General features: G+C 39.2%; 1 protein-coding gene across 1 annotated transcript in view; it reads left to right on the plus strand.

Moving 5' to 3' along the window:
• The window catches only part of LOC117346193 (vomeronasal type-2 receptor 26-like), a 57,892-nt gene that overhangs the window by 17,746 nt on the left and 15,438 nt on the right, over positions 1 to 24,708 (plus strand). The window contains exons 2-4 of the mRNA XM_033915596.1: positions 226 to 1,017; positions 3,486 to 3,671; positions 15,691 to 15,918. Of these exons, the coding sequence (XP_033771487.1) occupies positions 226 to 1,017; positions 3,486 to 3,671; positions 15,691 to 15,918 (1,206 nt within the window). The remainder of the gene's footprint in view (positions 1 to 225; positions 1,018 to 3,485; positions 3,672 to 15,690; positions 15,919 to 24,708) is intronic.

Consider the following 24,708-nt stretch of genomic DNA (forward strand, 5'->3'; position numbering starts at 1 on the left):
GGTTTTAGCGCGCACACAAAATAACCGTGCGCTTTAGCGCGCACTAGGAAAAATATTACCGCCTGCTTAAAAGGAGGCGGTAGCTGCTAGCGTGCAGGGCAATTCAGCGTGTGCTATTCCACGAGTTAAGGCCCTAGCACACCTTTGTAAAGAAGCCCTTAATAGTTAACCCCACAATTTCTTAAAAACCATAGATAATTCTGAATTAATTATATTTCTCAACAGATCAGCTATACTTCTCAGAATCCTTTTTCAAGTGATACATCTTCATATTTATACCAGATTATGCCAAGGATTCTTAGAATCATTCCTGGGATTATGAAGTTACTAAAGCATTTCAATTGGACCTGGATTAGTATCATTACATCTGATGAAGACAACAACCTGAAATTTGTCCAGATCCTGAAAGAAAGGGTTGAGCAAAATGGAGCCTGCGTTGAATTCATAGAAATATTCAGTCATATCAATTCTTTCTCATATAAGAGAGTTGTACAAATTAATAAAAATATTCATAAATCTTCAACTAACGTGATCATTGGTTTGTTTAATAGAGAAGATATGTGGGGTGAGTCTTTAAGGAGAGAATTTCAGAAGATACCTGGCAAGGTCCGGATTATAATAAATGATTTGGATTGTCAATTAATTGATCCAGTGAAACATAGCTACAAGAACAGCACCCTGATATTCTCAAAAGTAAAGAAAAATATTCCAAGCTTTTTAAAATTTATACGTGAGGTAAAACCTATTATGTTTCCTAGTAAATGGACAATTGAACCTTGGTGGACTGGACTGTGCAAGCAGAATTGCCCCCAAAACATCAAAAAATCTTGCAGTAGATCTGAACGTCAATCCTCTCTGTCCCCCTGTGACACTTTTCATTTTGCCAATAGCTATTACATTTATAATGCTGTGTATGCCCTGGCACATGCACTGAGAGATATGCTTTTCTCTGAATCTGGTCAGACCACTTCATGGAATGGAGACCGAAGAACATTATCAGATTATTTGCCATGGAAGGTAAGATCATTTCATAAGGGAATGCTATATTCAGAAAGCAATATTGTGTAGAATAAGGGAAAGAATAAAGATTATCTTGCCTATACCCAAATAAATTCATAATATTCAGTGCTGACCATTATCTGAATATTGACCCATAGGAGTTTAGCACTTATTTTCAGCAGTAGGCAACTAATTTAGACATATTTTATTTGAAAATGATATAAAGGGGCATAATCAAAACTTTGAAATGTTCAAAAACCATACTCGGTACTTAGGTGTCCTGCTGCTTGGGCCCCTCAAACCCTCAATAGCCCCCAAACCCCAACGCTCACCCCAATACCCCCTTTAACCACCAACATCCCACCCAAGATGGCCACCAAACCATAAGAACATAAGAATTGCTATACTGGGACAGACCTAAGCCCTGATTCTATACAGGGCTCCTAAGTCATGCCTAATGTTAGTCGTGCTTTAATCATCTAGTCTAAGCAGTTAATAAGGCAATTAAGGGTCTTATCAAATGATAATTGGTACTTAGGTGTCCAAGGACGTAGATGCTACTTTGTAGATAAAGCCATAATTTAATGAATGCCCATGTTTAAAACTCATGCCTAACTCATTGTTAGAGCTCTTGAAGTCTGACCAATATACAAAAGCTCACAAGGACATTGAATCGCATAGATAAAATATTGTGATTGACAGAATTATGTTTTATAGTGTAACTTTTTCCATCTATGGGATTAATGAACATAGAAATAGTAGTCATGATAGTACAATTAGAACAATGCCCACAAGGACTATGACCTTGTATAATAGTTTCTTCCTGGTTTTCAAAAGACTCTTTTGACATGTGAAAAAGCCAATTTCCTAGATTTCTATTCCTTAGTATTATGTCCTTTTCATCTTGAGATTGTCTATATTCCAAAAGTGCCTCTCTAGGGTTATTCAAGGCACGCTTTTTTGCTTATTTTAACTATTGATTGGGATTAACACCAAGACATTAACCTCTGCTCTAAAACTGTAGCTTCCTGAATAAATTTTTCATTCAAATTGCATACCCATTGGTATCTAAGAAATTGAGCTCCCCAGCACATATTTTAATTGTGGCATTCTACCTTGTAGGTGCACCTTGATGATCTCACAATCAGGCCACCATTGTGGAGCTGCACACCTCCATTTGCAATGAAGTAGAAGCCATGCTAAGATCTGTATCTGTTTTTTTCCTGTTTTTAAGCTTTTGCAAATGAAGTTATGTATGCAATCTATATATTTTTGTCATATGTTTTCTTTGCTTTCAAAAATGAGCTGATTGGAGCACTATTTAGTCAGAAAAAAGGGTAGCTTTTTAGCAAGAAAACTAAAGCTATGCTTTTCATGTGCTTTGCTTCAGTTAATGGATCGTTTCTTCTAATTAGCAAATAACATTGCTGTTTGTCCACAAAAATAGGTTTTGCATGCAATATATCTGTTTTGATGCACCCCGTTTATGTGGTGCCTTATTAAATGTATTTTGAAGACCGATCCAAAATGGCTGCAGACTGATCGGGCTGTGAAGCATGGTTCGGAGTAATCTATACCAAAATTGCTTGAAGTTACTGATTTACCTCTTGGGACAATGCCGAAACAGAGAGGGAAGAGTTCTGCTGGGGTCTCGCGGGACTCCTCTTCGACCAGGTTCGGCACTATAGAAGAACTCCTGTGCCAGATTCAAGCCACCTCTCAGCCAGCTTCAAGGACGCTTCCGCTGGAGATGTCGCGAGTGAGTGGACCCACAGCGTTCTCCTTGGGATTGTATACTATACTGAGCCCAGACGCTTGGGATCCTCCCCCACGCCCTCAGAGCACCAGCTTGCCGCAGATGGAGCAGCCTGAAGGGAATCAGTCGCTGCAAGTCTTGGAGGCTGGAAAAATTGTAGAAGGTAGAGCTGAACTGGACACCCTATCTTCAGTGGGTATTCCAGAAGTGGGGCTCTGAAGTAGAGATAAGCATGGGGGGCGAGAAGACCCAGGAGAACGGCAGAAACAGAAGGCAAGAAAATGGAGGGATCTTTTGTCTACACTTTGCTTACCTCCGGTTCAAAAACCCCAGGAGTTAACTTTAGAAGCTATTTGGGACCTTGTGGCTACTCTGCCTACATTAATTAATCCTCACTTTCAGTATTTTGAAGATAAAATGAAAGTTCAAGGGACAGAAATAAAAAATTTGCAAACAGAAATATTAGATTCCAAGACTTCTTTAATGAATATCAACCAAGAAATTAATACTTTTAAAAAGACTCATGAAGTATTGATAAAGGACAACACAAATTTGCAAAGAAAATTAGAGTCGTTAGAAAATTCATCATGAGCAAATAATATTAAGTTGATTATTTTCCCTAGGGGTGCTTTGTACACTCCAAGGGAATTGTTGAAGAGATATTTTCTCAAAGTATTGAAAATTACAGAGGAGTTATTACCTCCTATATCTCAAGTTTATTATTTACCAGGAAAACAGCAAAGCTCAGCAGCAAGTTATTGCTCCTGATGTGAATGTAACTGCTTTACTTGAACTATCTGATACAGAGTCAGTTACACCTGCTACATTACTATTGACAGTGGCTATGGCCCCAGATAAAAATTGGCTTATGAAAAATTTCTTTAAACATATGCAGAAAGAATTCCTAGGTTTAAAAGTACACATGTATCCAGATCTAGCTAGGGATACTCAAAGTCGTCAAAAGGAATTTCTTTTATTAAAACCTGGGGTTATTGCATTGGGGGTGACCTTATTTCTACGTTACCCATGTAAATGTGTGGTTCATTTTTCCATTCCAGTTGACTGCTTTCCTTTCACTGTCGTGACTGGATAAAGATAAAGTTGTTAGCTCTTAATAGAATTATAAGAGATATCAGCCTGAACAGGCATGTTATCCTGTTTATGAATTTTCCTTTTTTTGTCTGCTATCTACATTTTGGATCCTATATATTGGGGACTAGAGTAATTATGGTGAAAATTTTTCTTTAGTATATTGTATTCTTTTGTGTATTGATTTGAACCAATATGTTATTTGTACAAGTTTATACTTGAAATGTAATTATGAAAATGATAGATAAATAACTTTTTTAAATGTATTTTGAGCTTAATAAAGCAAAAATAAAAACCCAGAGAACTATTTAGCAGATCACATTAAGGTCATCCAAACTGTGCCTAAGTTCCGGGAGAACATCCAAAGAGTGCCTATGTTCTGCCATAGAACTCAGGTCTATTTGAAGTTCAAACTAAGCTCAAAAGTAGACCTGGTTTTCATTCGCCTACAATATAGGCATCATATGGACGCTCTAGGTCACTCAGTGTTATGTAAATTAATCAAAGGAAACCCAAATTGAGTCATTGCTCATATCATGAATATTCTACACCCATTGAGTTAGGTATGAGTATTAAACATGTGGCTACATCTACAGTGGCATCTACATCCTTTGGAAGCTTAAGTATCAATTATCGCTTGTTAACACTCTTAATTGGCTCATTAACTACTTAGATTGGATGCCTAAAGCATGCCTAACTTTAGGCATGACTTAGGCACTCCTTATAGAATCAGGGCCCAAGGGCCTCTTCTTGGGGGATGTTAGTATACAGTGAACAGACATCAAATGTCACAAGAAGGAAATATTCAGGAATATTAGATTATAAATCACTCAAATTTTTTAGGAAATGGGTTGCATCTTGAAGTGGTGGATGTTCTTATGTATCTTTGGTAAAAGATAAAATATGGATATTTTGAAAAATTGAGGTGTCAAAACTTCATATTCTTTCCATGTCAAAAAGGTGTGTCACCCCTACAGCACATGTCTGAGCAATCTCTTCAAAAATCTCCAGTGAGGAATCAGAAGTTAATTTCTTATATACTGCCTCATTTAGAAGTTGAAAATTAGCTTCTTCTATGTATAGGTCTTGTCCCCATATAACCACCGCACGCCTGATTACTATTGATGAATCATTACTCAATTCTTGTAGAACAACCTTTTCACCAGCAGATATATTGTTATAATTCCTACGATATTTAGTGGAAGAATCTACTTCTTCAAATTCTTGAATCATAAGATTCTCAAACATTTGTATTATTGGATTCTAAGGGCCTGGAGCATTCCAAGTTGATTTCAGTTTAACAAATGAATTATCTATTATAGTGCTTGGATGTTCACAAAAAAAGACACATAGATTTAATTTTCACAAAATTTTTTCCAGGTCTATGCAAGCTTGAAAGGAATTATGTGAAACAGTAGGAACAAAGGTTAAACCTATTGCCAAGATGGCTATTCCATCCATGGTTAAAACCTTTGAGGATACATTGATCACTACGCTCAAGGACGCCCTCAGTGTCCTCCTCTCCCTCTACCTCCTCAGCCTCCTTGTGGTTACCAAGTAGTTCATCTGCCTTGACCTTGAGCTCCCTCTGGGTCTTCTGATGTTGATAATTTCTCACTATTAGTGTTTTCTAAAGATGCTCCTGATATAAAATGCCAGATTACCAACACGTGTTAAAATGGTGGTGGTTCATCAATTATATATTTTTTATTTGGGTAGGCACCGTTGAAGAACTTTCTGAATTTAACAGCCTGTTAAATTTGTGTCATCCCTTTATTAAATTCACAATGTCTTATAGTACCAGCTAGATCAGCTTCTTGGATTTCTTAATTCAAAGGACAAAGGGAAAGTTAGTAACTACTATATATCACAAAGATACAAACAGGAATACGCTTCTGAGATTTGACAGCATGCATCCTGTTCATTTATAAAACAAGCATTCCTTTTGCTCAATTTCAAAGATACTGATGGGTATGCAATTTGAATGAAAGATTTCTTCGGGAAGCTACAGTTTTAGAACAAAGGTTACTGTCTCGGTGTCACCCCAATTGATAGCACTTTTGGACTATAGACAATCTCAAGATGCAAAGGACCTATTACCATGTGTTGTGAAACACAAACATCACAGAAAATTATTAATAAATACAAAAAAAAATCTTCCCCTTATGAGAACTCTTCCATGTTTTGTAAATAAAAATTTTATTTTTTCTCAGTCAAGGAATAGAAATCTAAGAGATTGGCTTTGTCACCCATCCAAAGAGTCTTTTGAAAACCAGGAAGACACTATTATACAAGGTCATAGTCCTTTTGGGCATTGCTCCAATTATAATATCATGGCTACTATTTCTATATTTATTAATCCCATAGATGGAAAAAGTTACACTCTAAAAACATAATTCTAACTGTCAATCGCAATAAGTTATCTATGCAATTCAATGTCCTTGTGAGCTTTTGTATATTGGTCAGAAATCAAGAGCTCTAACAACGAGACTGAGAGAACATAAAAGCTGTCTGAACACTCAAAAACTATCAGCTCCAATAGTAGCCCTTTGTATGGGATGCCATCTTAATTTTAACAATCTTAAAAGCTGAGTTGAGAAAATTGCTTTTTCTATGAGATGGGGAAATATTAGAAGAATACTGTGGCAGAAGGTTACAACACTGGATTTACAAACTCTGGATCCTATGGGGCTCATAATCGAAACGAAAATACGTCTAAAAACTGGCCTCAATTGGCACTTAGATGATCAGTGAGACAAGTCGTCCAAGTGCCGATAATTGAACCGGGTTTTAGACATATCTAAAAATGACTTAGGTCTTCACAGTGCTGCAGTATGCCCAGAGCTAAAAGGGGCATTATAGGAGGAGTGGTAAGGGTAGGATTTTGGTGGGACGTGGGCTGTCCTAGACTTAGTCATACTGCAGGTATAACCGTTGTGACTTAGGCCATCTAAAACCAAGTCTAAGTCATAAAAAGATATCCAAAGTGACCACATAACCACTGTAGGGTCAAAGTACAGACCCCTACACACTCCCCCAGTGATCACTGACCCCCCTCCTTCCACTGCCATAAAAATCGTAATAACAACTTTACATATCTGCCTCCAGAACATCAGCATCTGGCAGCCTGGCATAGGAAAGCCTAGTTGAGCTGTACAGAGGTGGCTTAAGTAGTCTGGGGGTGGGCTAGTGAACCATGGAGAGGAGGACCCAGGCCCATAAGCCACTCTAACCACTGCATGCATGGTAAAACATGTGCACCCCCCCAAAACTCTTATGTACTGCCATATAAGTGGCACCTGCATCCATAAGGGCTATTGGGGTGGTAGACAGGTGGTCTAGTCAGTTCTGGGGGGTGTTTGGGGGGGGGGCTTACCATAACCTATAAGGTTGTTGTGATGAGATGTGTATGTGACACCTTTTTTGTGAAGTTCACAGCAGTGCCCTGTAAGGTACCCCACTATATTTTACTACTTTATTGTCTTATTTTAACTTTGCTATACTTTTGTTAATTATTACCCTTTTGTATTTTCCCTTAATGTCTTCTCTTTACTTTAAGAATTGTATTTCTTCCCTCCTTACCCATTGTTTAGTAATGTTAATTTAATGTAAATTAGCCCTATTTAAGTATTTGTACGTATTGTATTGTCCCCTAAACAAATGTGAATTTTAAAGTGTACATCGCTTAGAAATCCTGATTAAGCGATTAATCAAGTCTCCTAATAAACTTGAAACTATACTGGTACAAGGTTTAGGTGTCCAGTCCATCACTTTTCTGACCCCACCCATGTCCAAAAGGTCTTTTTCTAGGCATTTTTGACTTGGACAAATTTTTAGATGAAAACAGGGTATAAACATGGATGACTTAGCGGTCTGGACGATCAGACAGCTTGACGTATAGTTAGATGATTTAAAAAAAAATATATATATGTTGGACGTATTTTTCAAAAATGGACCTTTTCCCAAGTCTTACTTTGGGCGACTAGCGACATAAACCCAAAACCAACTTAGATGTATCTTTTGATTATGCCCCTCTATGGGTTTAAACACAACCCTGGAATGGCAACCTTTTTACTGATTTTATCCTGTCTATCAGAGATTGTGCTATCAAGATTGTCTTGGAAGCCCTGGTATATGGATATACACATTACATTGTAAACTTTTAATGTTTTTGAAACTTTATTTGGTGACTTTTTTAATCTGCTTTTAAATGGGGTGTTTTTGTATCTATTTAAAATGTGCCTTTCCCATGTTTTGTGCTTAGCAAATCACGCACCACACCAATGGTGATGTTATCATGCCCGGTTCCTTTTTGAATGAACCGGGCACGTTTCTCAGTCTCGCGGCCATTTTCAGATTGCTTAGACCTGCTTTTCCAGTTGTGTGTCAGCTTTTGGAAGCATTGCTGATTATGAATGAAGCTATGATATACTTCTCTCCCCTGATGTAGCCTTGATGTAGAGGCAAAACAGAAGTGCTTTCTGTCAGGAGTATTTCCTTAGAAGTAATTGGGAGTACACCTCTTGGAGTAACCGAGGAAAAAGCAACCATAAGATTGCATGAGTGATAATCTGAAGATAAGTTTATTCACACTCTTTTGTATCAACACTATGTTTTATGCAGTGTGAGCCACTTTTCTATCAAGTTTACAATTAAGAAAAATAAAAAAGTTTTGAAAAATAAGTTTATTGAACTAAATGAAAGACTGATGAAAGTATGACATTATGAGTACCCTTAATATTCACAATACAAGCTGAATATCTTCAAAACTTATAGCCACACCAAATTGATATTCATAAACTTATACTGTCAGAAACCAAGTGCTATAAACTTTTCAGTCTGTGAAAACGGTAAAGACCTCAGTGTTTCTCAGGATAAAACCTGTGAAACCAACTATGCCAATAATAATACTGACATAGAGAAATACATCCTTGGTCTTATATTCTACCGTTACACATTCTTTTCTTTAGCCTTTTAACTTTTTACTATTATTTACTTTTTGACTTTCTACTAGCATTTAAGGTTTTATGAGAAAGTAAGCACTTATCTTGTTTGCTTCTGACAGTGCAAAACCACCGCAGTTGCAGTTTTAGCGGTATCAATATGCCGTTCTGGAACAAATTCAAATCGGCATGTTGATACCGCTAAAACTGCAACTGCGGTGGTTTTGCACTGTCAGAAGTACTGAGAAACACTGAGAAACACTGAGGTCTTTACCGTTTCACAGACTGAAAAGTTTATAGCACTTGGTTTCTGACAGTATAAGTTTATGAATATCAATTTGGTGTGGCTATAAATTATGAGTACCCTGTCAGATTTAGCTGGCAGGGTCATAAAGTTAGCTGAACTGAGGAAGAGAGAAGGCCAGGTTATGGGTAGGGGGTGGGGGAGAGGGGAGGAGGGTTGAATTGATAGGAAAGATAGAATAGGGGTGGGATTGGTGGAAATAGTTGTTAGGAAAGGGAGATAGCTGAATGAAGGATAGGGATCGGTTAATCGGAGTGGAGGTTGGAATGTTGAGGGAGAGATTTTTTGGCGGTTTAATTCATTTTGGGGTTTTGGTGTGAGAGAGGGTGGATGTGAGGGAGGAGGGTTGGAAGGAGTGTTTGAGTCTTTTCTGAGGGTTTATGTGGTGGTGGGGAATAGTGTAGACGGTAGGAAGCAGTTTTAATTACTTACAGTTGAGTCGGAAGTTTTCTTGTGTGAAGGTGTCTGAATTTATTTCTGGTTGAAGGCTGGTAGGCAGGTTCGGAGAGAGTGACGGACGGAAGAGTTTAAAAAAAACACTGCCCAACAAATAAACCCGGGAGGCAGCAGGCTGGCTTTGGCTAGGGAGGGAGAAAGGTAGACAGGCAGGCAGGCTTCGGGGGTGGGGGTGGGACAAAGTGTGGAAGGCAGTGAGAGGGACATAGGAAGGAGGCACTAGGGGCACTAAAGACATAGGAAGGAGGCACTGGGGGCACTAAAGACATGGGAAGGAGGCACTGGGGCACTAAAGACAGAAAGGGGCACTAAGGACATGGGAAGGAGGTACTGGGGCACTAAAGACATGGGAAGGAGGCACTGGGGGCACTAAAGACAGGAAAGGGCACTAAGGACATGGGAAGGAGGCACTGGGGGCACTAAAGACAGGAAGGGGCACTAAGGACATGGGAAGGAGGCACCGGGCGCACTAAAGACATGGGAAGGAGGCACCGGGGGTACTAAGGACATAGGAAGGAAAGAGGGAGGGAACAGAAAGGGACAATTCTTGGGCCTGAGTGCAGAAAGAAAGAAATGAAAGAAAGGATACACACACAGAAGGAAACGCAACCAGAGACTCATGAAATCAATCACCAGACAGCAAAGGTAGGAAAAATGATTTTATTTTCAATTTAGTGATTAAAATGTGTCAGTTTTGAGAATTTATATCTGCTGTCTATATTTTGCACTATATTTGTCTATTTTTCTATAGTTACTGAGGTGACTGAGCTTGCGGAGATGGGGCGGAAGCAGGGTTTTAAAATTTTAGTCCTAGTAGTTTGCCGGTCCACAAAATAATTATTTTATTTCTGCGGTCCACGGGTGTAAAAAGGTTGAAAAACACTGATGTAGAGTATGCCGGCTTTCTTTTTCGCCCAGCCGCACACGTTCAAAAAGCCGCTCTCGCGCGGCTGCTCAAGTTAATCAATCTTCTCCTCTCTTACAACTTCCTGTTTCCGGTTGCGTCAGAGGAGAATATTGAACAAATGAGCACCCGCACGTGCGGCTGGGAGAAAAAGAAAGCCGGCATACTCTACATCTAAGGTGAGATGGTGGGAGGGAGATGGCGGAACACTGCAGTCAGTCGGGTGTCTGCTGTTTTTGTATCACTGCCTGCCTGCGCTCACGTTCCAGATCCTCCTATATTTTTAGTGTGCACAATTGACCTGATTCAAGCTATAGGTGAACAAAGGGGACACGTCATTGAAAGGGAGGACAAGTTAATTGACATGGTGTTGGCATATATTTTGGTGGGCAATGGTGTGCATATGCTTGGCCTGAGTGGTGGTGTGCTCATGGTTGGTATAACAACATTGCCTTGCTGGATTTGTTCCTGGTGTGGGTGGCATTGTGGATTTGGGGAGGTCGTTTTCAGAATAGGAGAGTTGTGTTGTTTTCGGACAATACTGTGGTGATATATGCTATTAACCATCAGTCTTGTACTGCTGTACTGCTGTTGGCATTGTTACGGTTGGTGGTATTGCGCTGCCTGCAACTCAATATCTGTTTGAAGGCACGTCATGTGCCAAGAATTGATAATCAATTAGCTGATGCTCATTCTCGATTTCAGTGGGTGAGATTTCAGGCATTGGATCCAGAGGCAGACCGCTTCCCCACAGAGATGCCAGCGACTTTATGGAGCACCTTCCAAGAAGTGGTAGATTACTCCTGAAGCAAGCGTTAGCACCCAGCATGTGGAAGTCTTAAGAACATAAGAAGTTGCCTCCACTGGGTCAGACCAGAGGTCCATCGCACCAGGAGTCAGCTCCCGTGGCGGCCCATCAGGTCCAAGACCTGTAAAGTATAGTTCTGGTTGGCTACGCTTCTGGCATTTTTTGGACAATAATGGTTTGACCTGTCAATTTTCGGTGTCGGAAGACAGTATTGTTCAATTTTTGCTGTTTGCAGTGGAGCAGGGTTGGTCCTTTCAGATGGTGTCCCAGTCCTTGTATTCGGTGGGATTCCTAGCTAAGATACGGGGTTGGAAGGATCCTACTGGGACATTTTTGGTCTGGAAGTTGGTGACTGGGTATTTCAGACAAGGGGTTGTAAATTCCACGCATAGAGTTTGTCTGCCTTTTGCCTATGATAAATTGTTAGCACTGCTGGCTGTGTTGCCTGATATTTGTACCTCTTCTTATGAGGTGCTTTTGTTCAAGACAGCATTTACAGTGGCATTTTTTGCTGCATGTAGGATTGGAGAATTGGTTGCTCCGGCGAAATTGAACAAGGGGACAACTGGCTTATTACAGTCTGATGTGATATTGGAAGATCGGAAATTATGGCTAGTATTCAACGATCAAAAACTGATCAGGCTGGCAAAGGAGTGTGGGTTAAATTACATAGCACTGAGCACTTAAATGGTTGCCCGGTCAGGTGGACTACAGAGTATGCTGGTATCAGACCATTGGAGGGGTTGTTTTGGTTGGTTCATGTTAATCGGTCACCCTTGACAAGATTTCAATTTGCAGCAGTTTTTTACAAAAAGGTTGGCAGCTGCAGATTTTAATCAAGGGGACTATGACACTCATTCTTTTCGTATAGGAGCTGCGTCTTATGCGGCCCAGCAAGGGGGTTCAAATGAGTTAATTTGTAAAATAAGCCAGAGTTATATTTGCCATTACTGACCCTGTAATAATCATATGCATACTTGTTTTTCTTCCAGTTCTGCTAGATTTTCTTCCTGATCCTGTGCTTCCTGACATTTTTGTTTGGCTGTGTGGACACTCCTATATCTTCTGGGTACACATGCATGCATTGGAATTTTGGTGGGGAGCCAACATGGGACTGGCGGAGATGGCATAAGATGGCATAAGATGGCTTGGCATTTGGGGGATGTTATGGGAGCAACTATTGCCAACTCTACATCAAGCGAGTCATTTTTCTACACCTGTATTAATATGTATTCATGTTGGGGGCAATGATTTATGTTCGATTAAAGGAGTGGACTTGATTAGAACGATAAAAAAAAATTTATGCTCTTTCGGGTGTAATTTCCCAAATGCTAAACTGGTATGGTCAAAAATTATTCCTAGACGGGTCTGGAAGGGGGCTAGAAATGTTTTGGCTATAGAAAAGCTGAGGAGGAGCTGTGGTGTCTAAGTTTGTGTGCATTGGGAGGTTTGATTCTAGCGCATGAGTTACTTACAGCAGATTGTGCTGGGCTACATAGACCAGATAGGGTGTACCTCTCGGACATTGGATTAGATATATTTATTAGTAGTATTCAGGAAGAATGTTTACAAGATGATTTGGCTGCAGCATAGGTGGTTGTGGAGGAGCAGTGACAAGCAAGTGAGCTGTCACCGCTTGTGGCATAAAACATGGGGGATATTGTCTGATGTGGCTAGAAGGGGAATTGAATACATGTGATAGGGGAAATAAAGGAATTACTCATGGGCGTCACAGCCATGAGTTGGGGTGTGTGTGACCTGACGATACCGTGGGTCATGCTATGGGGTAAAGTGGCAAGGAGTTGCCTGAGGGGATGAGCTAGTTTCATCACTGAATGGCTCATGGGGGAGGGGTGGGGAAAGGGGGTTTCTGGTCCAGCCGATTTTACTATGGTGAAATGTTATCAATATAAGAATTAATTGTTGAAATGTTTAAGTTGGGGTTATAAATAAAGCTGTGGCCAAACATTTTCCAGTTAAGCAGTGTCTGTGATTTATTAAAGTAAATATATTAGAGGTTGACTGGAGGTGACGAAGTGTGAATGCTAATGTTATGATGTACGGAGTTTTTTCAGACCTGTGATGATACAGATGGCTTAGGGTACAGTGCAGTCCCTGCTATCTGTGGATAAGGTCTGTTTATTTCTGGTTTTGTATTTATGATTTTTTGTCTTTTTTCCCTTATTATTTTTTGCTGGATGAATGAGGTTTACTGTGTAACTAAATTTCAGTGCATTTTGCAATTTGATTCCTTGTAGTACTCGACAACTGATGACAGTTTCCCTATCAAGCTGATGTTTTCCTTTTATTTGTGCTTGACAGAGATGTGATTAGTCTATGTTTCTCCTTGGTTTGCTGTTCACATCACAGTTTGAACTTAACTGGGGTTGTGGATGGGTGGGGCTTATTTTGTATTGCTGAGCCCTTGCTTTTTCTCTTTGTTGACTGTTCTCGCATACTGGATATGTTTCTGATTGCATCAATAAAAATTGTTTGAAACTAAATCTACTGCTAAGTAGTTTCATTACATGCCCTCTAGTCTTAGTATTTTTGGAAAGAGTAAACAAGTGATTAACATCTACCCTATCTACTCCATTCAGTATTTTATAGACCTCTATCACATCTCCCCTGAACCATCTCTTTTCCAAACTGAAGAGCCCTCGCCACTTCAACCGTTCCTCAAAGGGAAGTCACCCCTTCCCTTTTATATTTGTGTTGCCCTTCTCTGTACCTTTTCTAATTCTGCTATATCTTTTTTTGAGATAAAATGACCAGAATTAAACACAGGATTTGAGGTGTGGCTGTACCATAGAACAATAAAAGGACATTCTAACATTTTCATCTTTGTTTTCCATTCTTTTCATGATAAGTCTTAATATTCTATTTGCTTTCTTAGCTGCCACTGCACAATGAGCTGAGGGTTTCAGCGTATTCCTCAACGACGACACCTAGATTCTTTTCCTGGACAGTGACTCCTAACATAGAACCCAGTATCATGTAACTATAGTTTGGGTTCCTATTTCCTACAAGCATCACTTTGCATTTGCTCACATTAATCATCTTCTACCATTTTGACACCCAGTCTTCCAGTCTCACAAGGTCCTCTTGCAATTTTCACAAACCTCTTGCAATTTAACAACTTTGAACAACTTTGTCATCAGCAAATTTAATTATCTCACTAGTTATTCCCATTGATAAATATTTTAAAAAGCAGTGGTCCCAGCACAGACCCCTGGGTAACCCACAACTTACCCTTCTCCATTGAGAATACTGACTATTTAAACCTACTCTCTCTGTTTTCTGTCTTTCAACCAGTTCTTAATCCATAATAAGCCAATATCATCTGTATATGTGCAAGGCAGGCCCCTGCCATTAATGAATTTAATCTCAATATAATAAATTTAACAATAATGGACATTAGCTAAAGTTAGCCCAAATTCCCTAAACTATGTCTAAACTGCAGCAGTAATCCTAAATTCAGCCAAACATTCTAAAAAGAGACATGGTCTACTATATCAAATGCTCCTGATATGTCAAATAGAGAAGAACTAGATCACTTCTGATTATAGTAACTAATATCAGTATTAAAAATTCTATACTGTTGTAACGTTTGAAATTGAAGGATAAATACAAACAGGAAAATGTTTCAATATAGTGGGAAAGTCTTATTCCTACTACAGGGCTGCCCAATTCTGGTCCTCGAGATCTACGGGCAGGCCAGGTTTCAAGATATTCACAATGAGCACGCATGAGAGAGATTTGCATATCAAGAAAGCAGTGCAGGCAAATTGCTCTCATGCAATTCATTGTGGATATCCTGAAAACCTGGCTTGCCAGCAGATCTCAAGGACCAGAATTGGGCAGCCCTGGTGTAAACCAATTTAGAAAAGAAGGGAATACTTGCAATTGGCCTAAAATGTGAGGGGTTGAGAAAGAACCAAACCCTCAGATTTAAGAATAGGTATTAACACTATCTCCATGCTCATTGGAAAGCAGCCTGTTTGAAGAATCCCAATGATCAAAGAAGTTATCCAGATTAATATAATAGGGTGTGGACACTGCAATAGATAAGGACTGCAATCTAACATGAGTGGGGTGATCAAAAGTGCCAATAACTCAACATTTTTCAACATTGTCAAATTGAAAACAGATTGTGAGAAACTGCACGAGGACATTGTGAGTCTGGGAGACTAAATAGGTAAAATTCAATGTGGACAAGTACAAAATGGTGCATATAGGGAAGAATAACCCAAACAATACTAAGTTCAACATTAGGAGTCATCACCCAGAAAAGGATTTAGATGTCTTTAATGTGTGCCATTGTGAGTGAACATCAGACTGGCAAATTATAATTATTCTTAAACAATTACATACATAAAAAGGAAATTGGCAGTTCCAGGCATTCCTGAAAATGTGTCATTTATTTTTCAGCTCCAACGTTATTTGAAGAATGTACACTTTAAGAACGTGCTTGGTGAAGACATCTTTTTTGATGCGATTGGAGACCTAGCCATGGAATACAGTATTACTAATCTGTTCTTTCTGCCAAATGGAACAATTCAATATAAAATTGTTGGAAGTTATAAACCTTATGCTGCCCCTGGGGAGGATTTCACCATCAATGAAAACATGATAGTATGGGATGCTGCATTTACTCAGGTGCGAGTGATGAAACATTATGTAAGATGCCTCTTAATACAAAAGGTATTGCATGTTGTGAGAAAACAAATAGTAGTTGTTCTGCTTTATTATTAGCTGTTGTTGGTTTTGCTAAATCCTAGGGGGTGCTAGAGTCAGTGTAGCCATTGACCAAATCATGGGCTGAGTTGGCGGCGATTGTGTCACTGATTGTGTCAGGTCTGCGGTCCATCCAGAAGAAGGAGGTCCGGACTGAGGCTTAAAGAAGCACCAAAGAAATAGGAGAGGGCCAGGAGTAGAAGAAGACCACGAGTCTTGTGGCAGAAAGCAGGTGAATGAGCCCAGTTGGGGATTGTGCTGGGAGGTACAGCTTGATATGCGTTGTTGTTGAGAGGTTTGGCCTGGTCCGGGGCTTCAGTCTCTCATGGTGGATGCTTTGGGGTTACCAAGTAAAGTTCAAGGCAGAACTATTTGTTGGTTGCATGCTGGGACTATGCTTGGAAAGGGGGGGTTGCAGGAGAAGGAAAAATATAAGAAATAAAGGAAAAAGAAGTTCCTGAAGGTAGGGAATAAGGAAAAGGAGTTTATTTGATATTACATTTATGGTGGGGGTATATTTTAACTGGATGCTTTTTGTTTGCAGGGCTAAATGAGCTGATCTCTGTCCCATGCATGAGGCTTCTCATGGTAGAGATAAGTGGTGATTAGAAGTTGTAAACCAGCTGGTTTGGAAGTTGGGAGGGAGCATTTGTGACAAGAAGCTGTGTGTTGGTGGCTGTCTGTCAAGCTGTAAAGTTTGAGTACCAAGTGTCTGTTTAGTTAAATAATATGGTGGTCCTTTTACTAAGGTGTGGTAGCTATTTTAGCGCACATGCTAATGTGTCCATTATATCCTATGGATGCATTGGCATGCGTTAGCATTTAGTGCACGCTAATTTTTAGCGCGTGCTAAATCGGCTACCGCACCTTAGTAAAAGGACTAGAAAGAGCCTGTAGGTTTAATTTGGCTTTCAGTGCATGAGTGTGGTTCTGTAAGGTTAGAACCGCTGGACTGGATTTTTGTGAGAGAGTTCCCTGTTCATTTTAATTGGCTGTTTAATATTCTCAGTTTTCATCAATCACTAAAAATAGTAAAATTAACAGATGTTTTAGTATCTAACTCCATTGAGGATAAAGAATGCTGATTTCTATTGTGTCCACCCTCTTTGTCTGAGGCAAAAGTAACACAGCTCCTGTCTGTGCGAGACTTTAAGGGCTCTTTTTACAAAGGTGCGTTTAGGGTCTTAACACGCAGAATGCCGTGCGCTAAATTGCCACCCGCGCTATCCGCTACCGCCTCCTTTTAAGCAGGTGGTAGTTTTTCGGCTAGCGCCCGTGCTAAAAACACTGCTCCTCTGATTTTAAATTTATATGTGTCAGGCATTATTGAAAATTGAAAAAGGTGACCTGGCTATAACCATTTGTTTCAAAGGAATCATATATTACTGGTTTGTGTGAACCTGAATGAACTACATTTATTTGTGATCTTGGGTGTTATTTTTGACAATTCACAGTCTCTTGATATTTTTGTGAGGACTGGCTATAAATCTTATCTAATGTAAGAAACAGATTTTGAAAATTGAGAATCTATTCCGATTTTGCTTCTATTTTTGTAGGAAGGTTTAGTTTAGGGCTCACTCAGTTATATGTTGGGTTTTTTTAGCCAATTGCAACAAAGTCATCTTTAAATTTACCTTTGTCCCAGTTCCTTCCAACTCTTCCGTAAACTTCTAAAAACTTTTTTATTCGCTAAACATTTTGAAAACTAATTCTCTTGTATTTCAGTTTACTTTATTATTTTTTTAATTTATTGTTAACTGTGTCAAGCTTCGTTTGGTTGAAGACCTGGCATATAAGGTTAAGTTTTAGTTTAGTTTAAATAGAAAATAAATATACTTTTTGATAGGAAATAGGGGTTTTCCTTTTTGAGTTAAGTTAGTAGGTTGTAGCAATATCCTCAGAGTACTTCAGTCAGGAGGGCTGGTACCCACCACGAGCAAGAAAAAGAAAGAATTTCACATACTTACCTGGTTCTGAGAAGACAAAATCCAGTCAACTCCAAACTTCAGTTTCACCTGTAAGATAAAACATTGCAGAAAGAGTCAGATTATTTTAATTAGCAATAATGTTCAAACTTGTGCACAAATTTGATAGTTCAGACTTAAAGATAGACATCATGGGGCTCATAATCAAAACAGAAATACATCTATAAACCTGCCTAAATCGGCACTTGGATGATCTAAAAGACAAGTCATCCAAGTGCTAATAATCGAAACGGGTTTTAGATGTATCTAAAACCAGCTTAGGCCTTTTCAGTGCTGCTGTACACCCAGAGCTGAAAAGGGTGTTCTAGGAGGAGTGGTGAGGGTGGTATTTGGGCGGGATGTGGGCTGACTTAGACTTAGTCGTATTACAAGTATAACCAAAAGTTTAACCAGACTGCCTAGACGGAACTTATACTTGGTGACTTAGACCATATAAAAACAGGTCTAATTGGCAAAAAGGTATCCAAAGTGACCAGATAACCACTGCAAATACAAAATACAAACCCCCACACACTCCCCCAGTGATCATTATCCACCCCCCCTCCACACACACACAGACATAAATATCGGAATAAAAACGTACAGTATATATCTGCCTCCAGAACATCAGCACCTAGAATAGGAAAGCCTAGTAGAGCTGCACACAGATGACTTAAGTGGTTTGGGGGTGGTCTGGTGGGTGGCACATTGGTTAGAACTACAGCCTCAGCACCTTGAGGTTCTGGGTTCAAATTCCATGCTGCTCCTTGTGACCCTGGGCAAGTCACTTAACCCCCCCATTGCCCCAGGTACATTAAATAGAGTGTGAGCCTACTGGGACAGATAGGGAAAAATACTTGAGTACCTGAATGTAAACCACTTAGGCTATAAGTGGTATATACTGCAAATACTAAAATAACATAACAACCATAGAGAGGAGGACTCAGGCCCCTAAGCCAGTCATGGTGAAACATATGCACCCACCAAAGCCCCCATATCTCTATTGTACTTCCATATAGGTGGCACCTGCAGCCATAAAGGCTATTGGGGTGGTAGGCAGGTGGGTATACTAGGTTTGGGGGGGCTCACCATGACCTGCAAGGAAGTTGTGGTAAGATGTTTATGCGGTACCCTTTTTGTGAAGTTCACAGCAGTGCCCTGTAAGGTGTGCCACTACTCTTTTGCCATGTCTGGGTATCCAGTCCATCACTTTGCTGACCCTGCCCATGTCCAAAAGGTTTTCTCTTAGGTATTTTTGACTTGGACAATTTTGGAGATGAGAATGGGGTATAATGATAGATGACTTAGTGGTCTAGATGATCAAATGGCTGGCCATAAAAGTAGATGATTTTCGGAAAAAAAAAAAAAATTGGGGACATATTTTTCGAGAATGGACTTTGACATGCCCGACTTTGGGCAACTAGTGACTTAGGCCCAAAACAGACTTAGATATGTTTTTTGATTATGCCCCTCCATAGGTTTACTTATCTGACATTTATTTTTCTTGTGAAGAAGTATAAATTTTCCTTCCAAGAGTGTTTAATTCTGGAAATTGTTTGCTAATGGTTATTCATGGTTTTATTACATTCAAATTTTAAATAAAACTTTACTTTAATAGTTGTAACATTTTTTCTGAGTTTTCATTAGTTTACAATTCCTCCTATTGCTTTCAGAGGTGAAAGGAAGAGGTTAGTTTCTTTAATAATACTTCACTCTTATTTAGAGTATTTTTGTTTGGAGTAACCAACCACACAGCTTCAGTTGGTGCCTTGTAATTACTAGTACTGTCCTGAGGGTGGGGGCTACAGTAGAATAGGAGCATCTAGTGTGGGAAAGCCTGCTACAGCATCTCACAGGTATCTTAAGTAGACTGGTAGGTGGACTACTGAGCCATGAAAAGGAGAAGCCTGTCTCATAAAGCACTCTAACCATAAGGACTATTGGGATGGTAGACAGGTGGGTATACTTTTGGTTTTGATGGACTTTTAGAGGACTGTTCCGCCACTAATTTCTGTCAAGTGGGATGATCAGAAATACTCAGGAAAACACACAGACAATATAAAGCATAAACAATAACACTTTAATATATATATATATATATATAAGAATAAATTAGCATCACCGTATCTCACGTAAACCCTCCCTTCACCATTCGGAATCCCTCAATGGATAGGCGAGTAGGACACAGGAGTCTGCCCCTTTAGACCTGACGTCTTGGATAGCCGGCTAGGATTCTAATTCTATGGGCTGAGTTTTTCTCTTTTATAGAGAAAAACTGCTGCCCTCTTAGTAAGACAGTTGGTACTGGTCTTTTGTTATTTGTTTTGACAACATATATTTCAAGGAGGTCAGATACTGGTTTGGTTTCCCTGTCCTCTTTGATGCTACCCAGGAGGTATTCAGAATGTCATAAGGAGGTGTTGAAGTAAACCGGCTTTTCATCTGGTTTCACTCTTTCTTTGATGTGATGTAGGCAACATTCAGGTCAGAATGTCAGATTGTCAGATAAACAGACTTGTGGATTCATGTCGGTAGCATGCTGACTTTCAGTTACCCCCCTGGCCAGTTCCTTTGTTTGGATAACATTCAGGTCCCATCTGGCGTTACTGTCCTTTTGAGGTTATTAATGAGGTGTTGCAGGGACTGGTAAACGGCTGGTCTTGCTCTTTTGTTCTCTGTTTTGGTAACACCCAGGTCTGTCCTTACTGATGTTATTTGAGTGGTACGCAGGCAACTGAATTTAGGGAAAAGCTGTTGGGTTCTTAGTAAAGCATTTGATGTTGTCAAGGTAACACTAAGGTTCAGGAGTTCAGGTAAGCAGACTTGAGGAGACATATAATATTCTGAACAAAATTATCAGTAATATGCTGGGGTATAACATTCCACTCCTGGATACTCAAGTCTGCTTCTCCAAATTTAGAAGTCCTCCGAATTAAGGGAGAGAGTGTCCGACAATTAAGAAAGGTTAAAAGATAGTTAAACAAATTTATAGAGTACAAAATAAAGAAACTCCTTTTATGCCATATCACTGCAGTGGTAGCTTCAATATGATCTGCCACAGAATGCAAGTTAGTATTTACATTATTTGCTCACTGCAACACACTAACATTCTGTAAACATACTGAAAAGGGAGCTTGACTAGCAGGAATCACAAGTTCAACAGTACTAAGGACACATTGTTTCATTTCAAAATTTACACCATTTTCTATCTAAGGGTACAGAATGTGATGTGGTTTTTAAATCAATGCGATAAAGTTAATTCTTTGTGATATCATTAACGACATGTAACATTAACTGATCATATCGTAGCGTTAGTTCATAATTATGTACAGCATTTGTCACCCATTCACCTTCCCATCTAAATACATCTGCTACTCTGGAGCCAAAATATGCTTGTTTGCCAGCCAGTATTTCAGAAACAATAGTATTTATTAAGCAAAGGTAAAATGGGAAAATTATTTTTCCCTTCATAAATTATTTCCTTATGTGCTAAACTTGGTATTCTTTCATTCCCTAATATTTCTTGCTAATTAGGCCTTTCACTTGAAAGTATTACGTATCGGGAATCATGAAAATTAATAATCTTATTAATATTATATTTGTGCTCTTACTCATGGCATACATTTAGGGTAGCTTCATATTCACCATCGATCACCGCAGTTATCTGGTATCCCGTTTTTCTTAGTAGCTTTGGTTAGGGTCTGGCTATGCTCCAGTTTCAATAGGCTTGCTATGCCACTCACATGCCTTCACTCATGTAAGTCACGTGCACTACCCCCAGAGACCAGCCCTAATGTGAAGTGGCAGGATATAGGCTCACTTCTATTCCCAAGTCGGTGCCACATAATAGCCTCATGGCACGGCACTGTCTTCTCGATCTGGTGAAATTTTCTCTTAACCCAGCATGTTAGCCAAATCATCAGAATGAGAGAGCAGAGCTGACCAATTTTATCACAAAAGGATGAAAGTCTATATGGAATAACATTTCCCAGTACGTGAGTTTTCAAGGAAAATATTTCCTCATGACTGTTTAGCTTCAATGCTTTAGTTACATTAAACCCCCCTAGTGGTAAAAGAGAGTATAAGAGAAAAAGGAGAAAAACCACTTTATGTACAGAAGGTGATAACATGTGACACAATACTTGTGTTTAAGGTAGTATTTGTGTGAGATAAGAGAAACAACACTAATGCACTTAAAGGTATTCTGTAGGACATTCAGAAAATACACTTTTTTTTATGTTCTGGACATAATTATTATGTCATTTAAGAGAGACCATACACACGTACAGAATGTGATAACATTTGACACAATACTTGTGTGTAAGGTAGTATTTGTGTGAGATAAGAGAAACAACACTAATGCACTTAAAGGTATTCTGTAGGACATTCAGAAAATACACTTTTTTATGTTCTGGACATAATTATTATGTCATTTAAGAGAGACCATACACACGTACAGAATGTGATACCAAAATAACTTATGTCAGAGATGTGCACTGCACTGTTTATACCTGGTAAGTTAAATAAAGAGAGACCATTTTTTATTTTATTTAGCAAATATCAAATACCAATGAACACCATTTTACCAGGTATAAAGCTTTCTAATTATTTCTCTTCAGATATCCTTTTATAATATAACCCCTAACTAAATTATCATTGGGCTGTATAGAAACATAGAAAGATGACGGCAGAAAAGGGCCAAGGCCCATCAAGTCTACCCACTCTATAAACCCTTTGCCCTTAAGATTAGCCAATGTTTTGCTCTAACCCACGTAGGGATCCCACATGGGCGTCCCATTTATTCCTAAAATCTGGCACGCTGCTGGCCTCGATTACCTTTGAGCCATAGCATAAAATCATTGTGAGCATGGTTTTCATAAGATGCTTTCTGGTATGTAGGGGAATCTTTTTTGGAAAGGGATATGGTACCATTTGGACTAATAGAAGGGGTGGAATAAACTCTGGAAATGGCCAATGTGCAATGTTGGGGTACCCCATAAGCTAAAACAGACAACACATAACAGAAACAGACAAACACAGAGCTCCGGCATGCTTTCTTCCATCAGTAATGATTCAGGGTTGAATTTAATCTGTAAATAAGCACACTATTAATCAAAAGAGTCACAAACAAATGTGGTATCCATTGGATTCCCACTATCAGGTCACATTGCTGGAAGCATTTTAAATGTGGCACAGTGAAATTGGTTCTCCGGACCATGTCTAGATAATAAGCTTCTAAAAGAAAGAGAGATAGAAATTTAAGTTAATTGCTCTATATAGTTTTACTGGTCTTCTTTTCTATTTTCTTCCATTTCAAAGTTCTGTCACACAATCATAAAAATTCAAGCAGGGACGCTTTAATCTATAAAACATATAAGAGAGGTTTACGTGCAGGTACAGTGGTTCACAATGTTAGTGTTTGAGGTAAAAGACACATTTGTAAAATTACTTGGAGTGCAACTTCCTTATACTATCTAACAAAACTTTATACATTATAAAGGTCACTTAGCAATATTTCTACTTTTTTATTGTCCAACCAACCCCATATGTTACCCCAGATGTGAAATATGTTGCCTCCAAAAATCCAAAAAGGCCCAAGTCTGTTTTTAACTTTGGGGAGAAGGGAAGTTTAGCTTTCTCTATCACCTCTCGGCATCTGTAAGTATTTTTTGTGGTAGTTTGGTATATGTATATTGCCTCCCTTGCCAAGTGGATGTAAATTGTTCTGGACATTGCTCCACTATAGGGATAGTAAAAATGCATTGGTTCATGTTTCCATCGGAAAGCTGTCATGTTAACCCTTTTTGGATATCTGGCAAGGAATCCCATAGATTAATCCCAAATTGGTAATTGTCCAATTTTAAAATTTGTAAAATTTTTTCTTCCTGCTTGTATAATTTTCCCCCCAATCCTGATATTTATATTCCTACACCCCAGCGTCCACTACAGCTTGTACCTGTTGCTCCCCAGGTTTCTACTAAATATTTATCTCTACCTGCGGACACTGTTCTAATTTGGTTCAAGCTAACTGAGGCTTGGTATTCACATCATTGTTCCTCCGACCACTTCCACCCTTTTAAATCAGGATAAAGAGTGGAAGCAGTTTCCTCAGGAGGAGCAGTTGGCACTGGCACATCCTCACTCTTGCTTACTTGGGCTTGAGACATAGATTTCTTTCCTAATCCTCTACTTTTGTACATTTTCCATAAAGTCCCGGTATCTTTCCCATCTATTTCTTCCCTCTTTACCCCATCTTTTATTAATGCCAAAAACATATCCCTTCGGGATACTCGATTAGCCCTGTTTGAATTGGATTGTCCTTCCCTCTTTTTATCAAAAGTAGTTTGAGGTCCCCAGTCTCCCAGATCTCCTAACTGTCGGACCGCTTCCAAGACTTCCAAAATAGACCTGTCTGTTTGATTGATCAACAGAGTCATAATTACCTGTTTGTATGCCGGTGCAGCATACCTGATAATTTTATTTCTCATGGATACAGTAAAAGGTAATGACATATATGTGTCAGCGTGACCTATTACTAAAGCTACCTTCATAGCCTCTTCCTTAATTCTCATTTGTGCATCTTTCAATGTATACCAAACTTTATCATTGGAAGGCCAGTCAGATTCAAGGGGATATCGCCTCGTGACACCCCTACTAATTATCTCTAATAAAGACCTTTGGGCAATTTTTGCAGGATAAGGATCCTCCCGCAACGCATGTTGCATTGCTACTTCTTGACTAATTTGAA

The sequence above is a fragment of the Geotrypetes seraphini genome, chromosome 12 (assembly GCF_902459505.1).
Source record: "Geotrypetes seraphini chromosome 12, aGeoSer1.1, whole genome shotgun sequence".
Taxonomy (NCBI): Eukaryota; Metazoa; Chordata; class Amphibia; order Gymnophiona; family Dermophiidae; genus Geotrypetes; species Geotrypetes seraphini.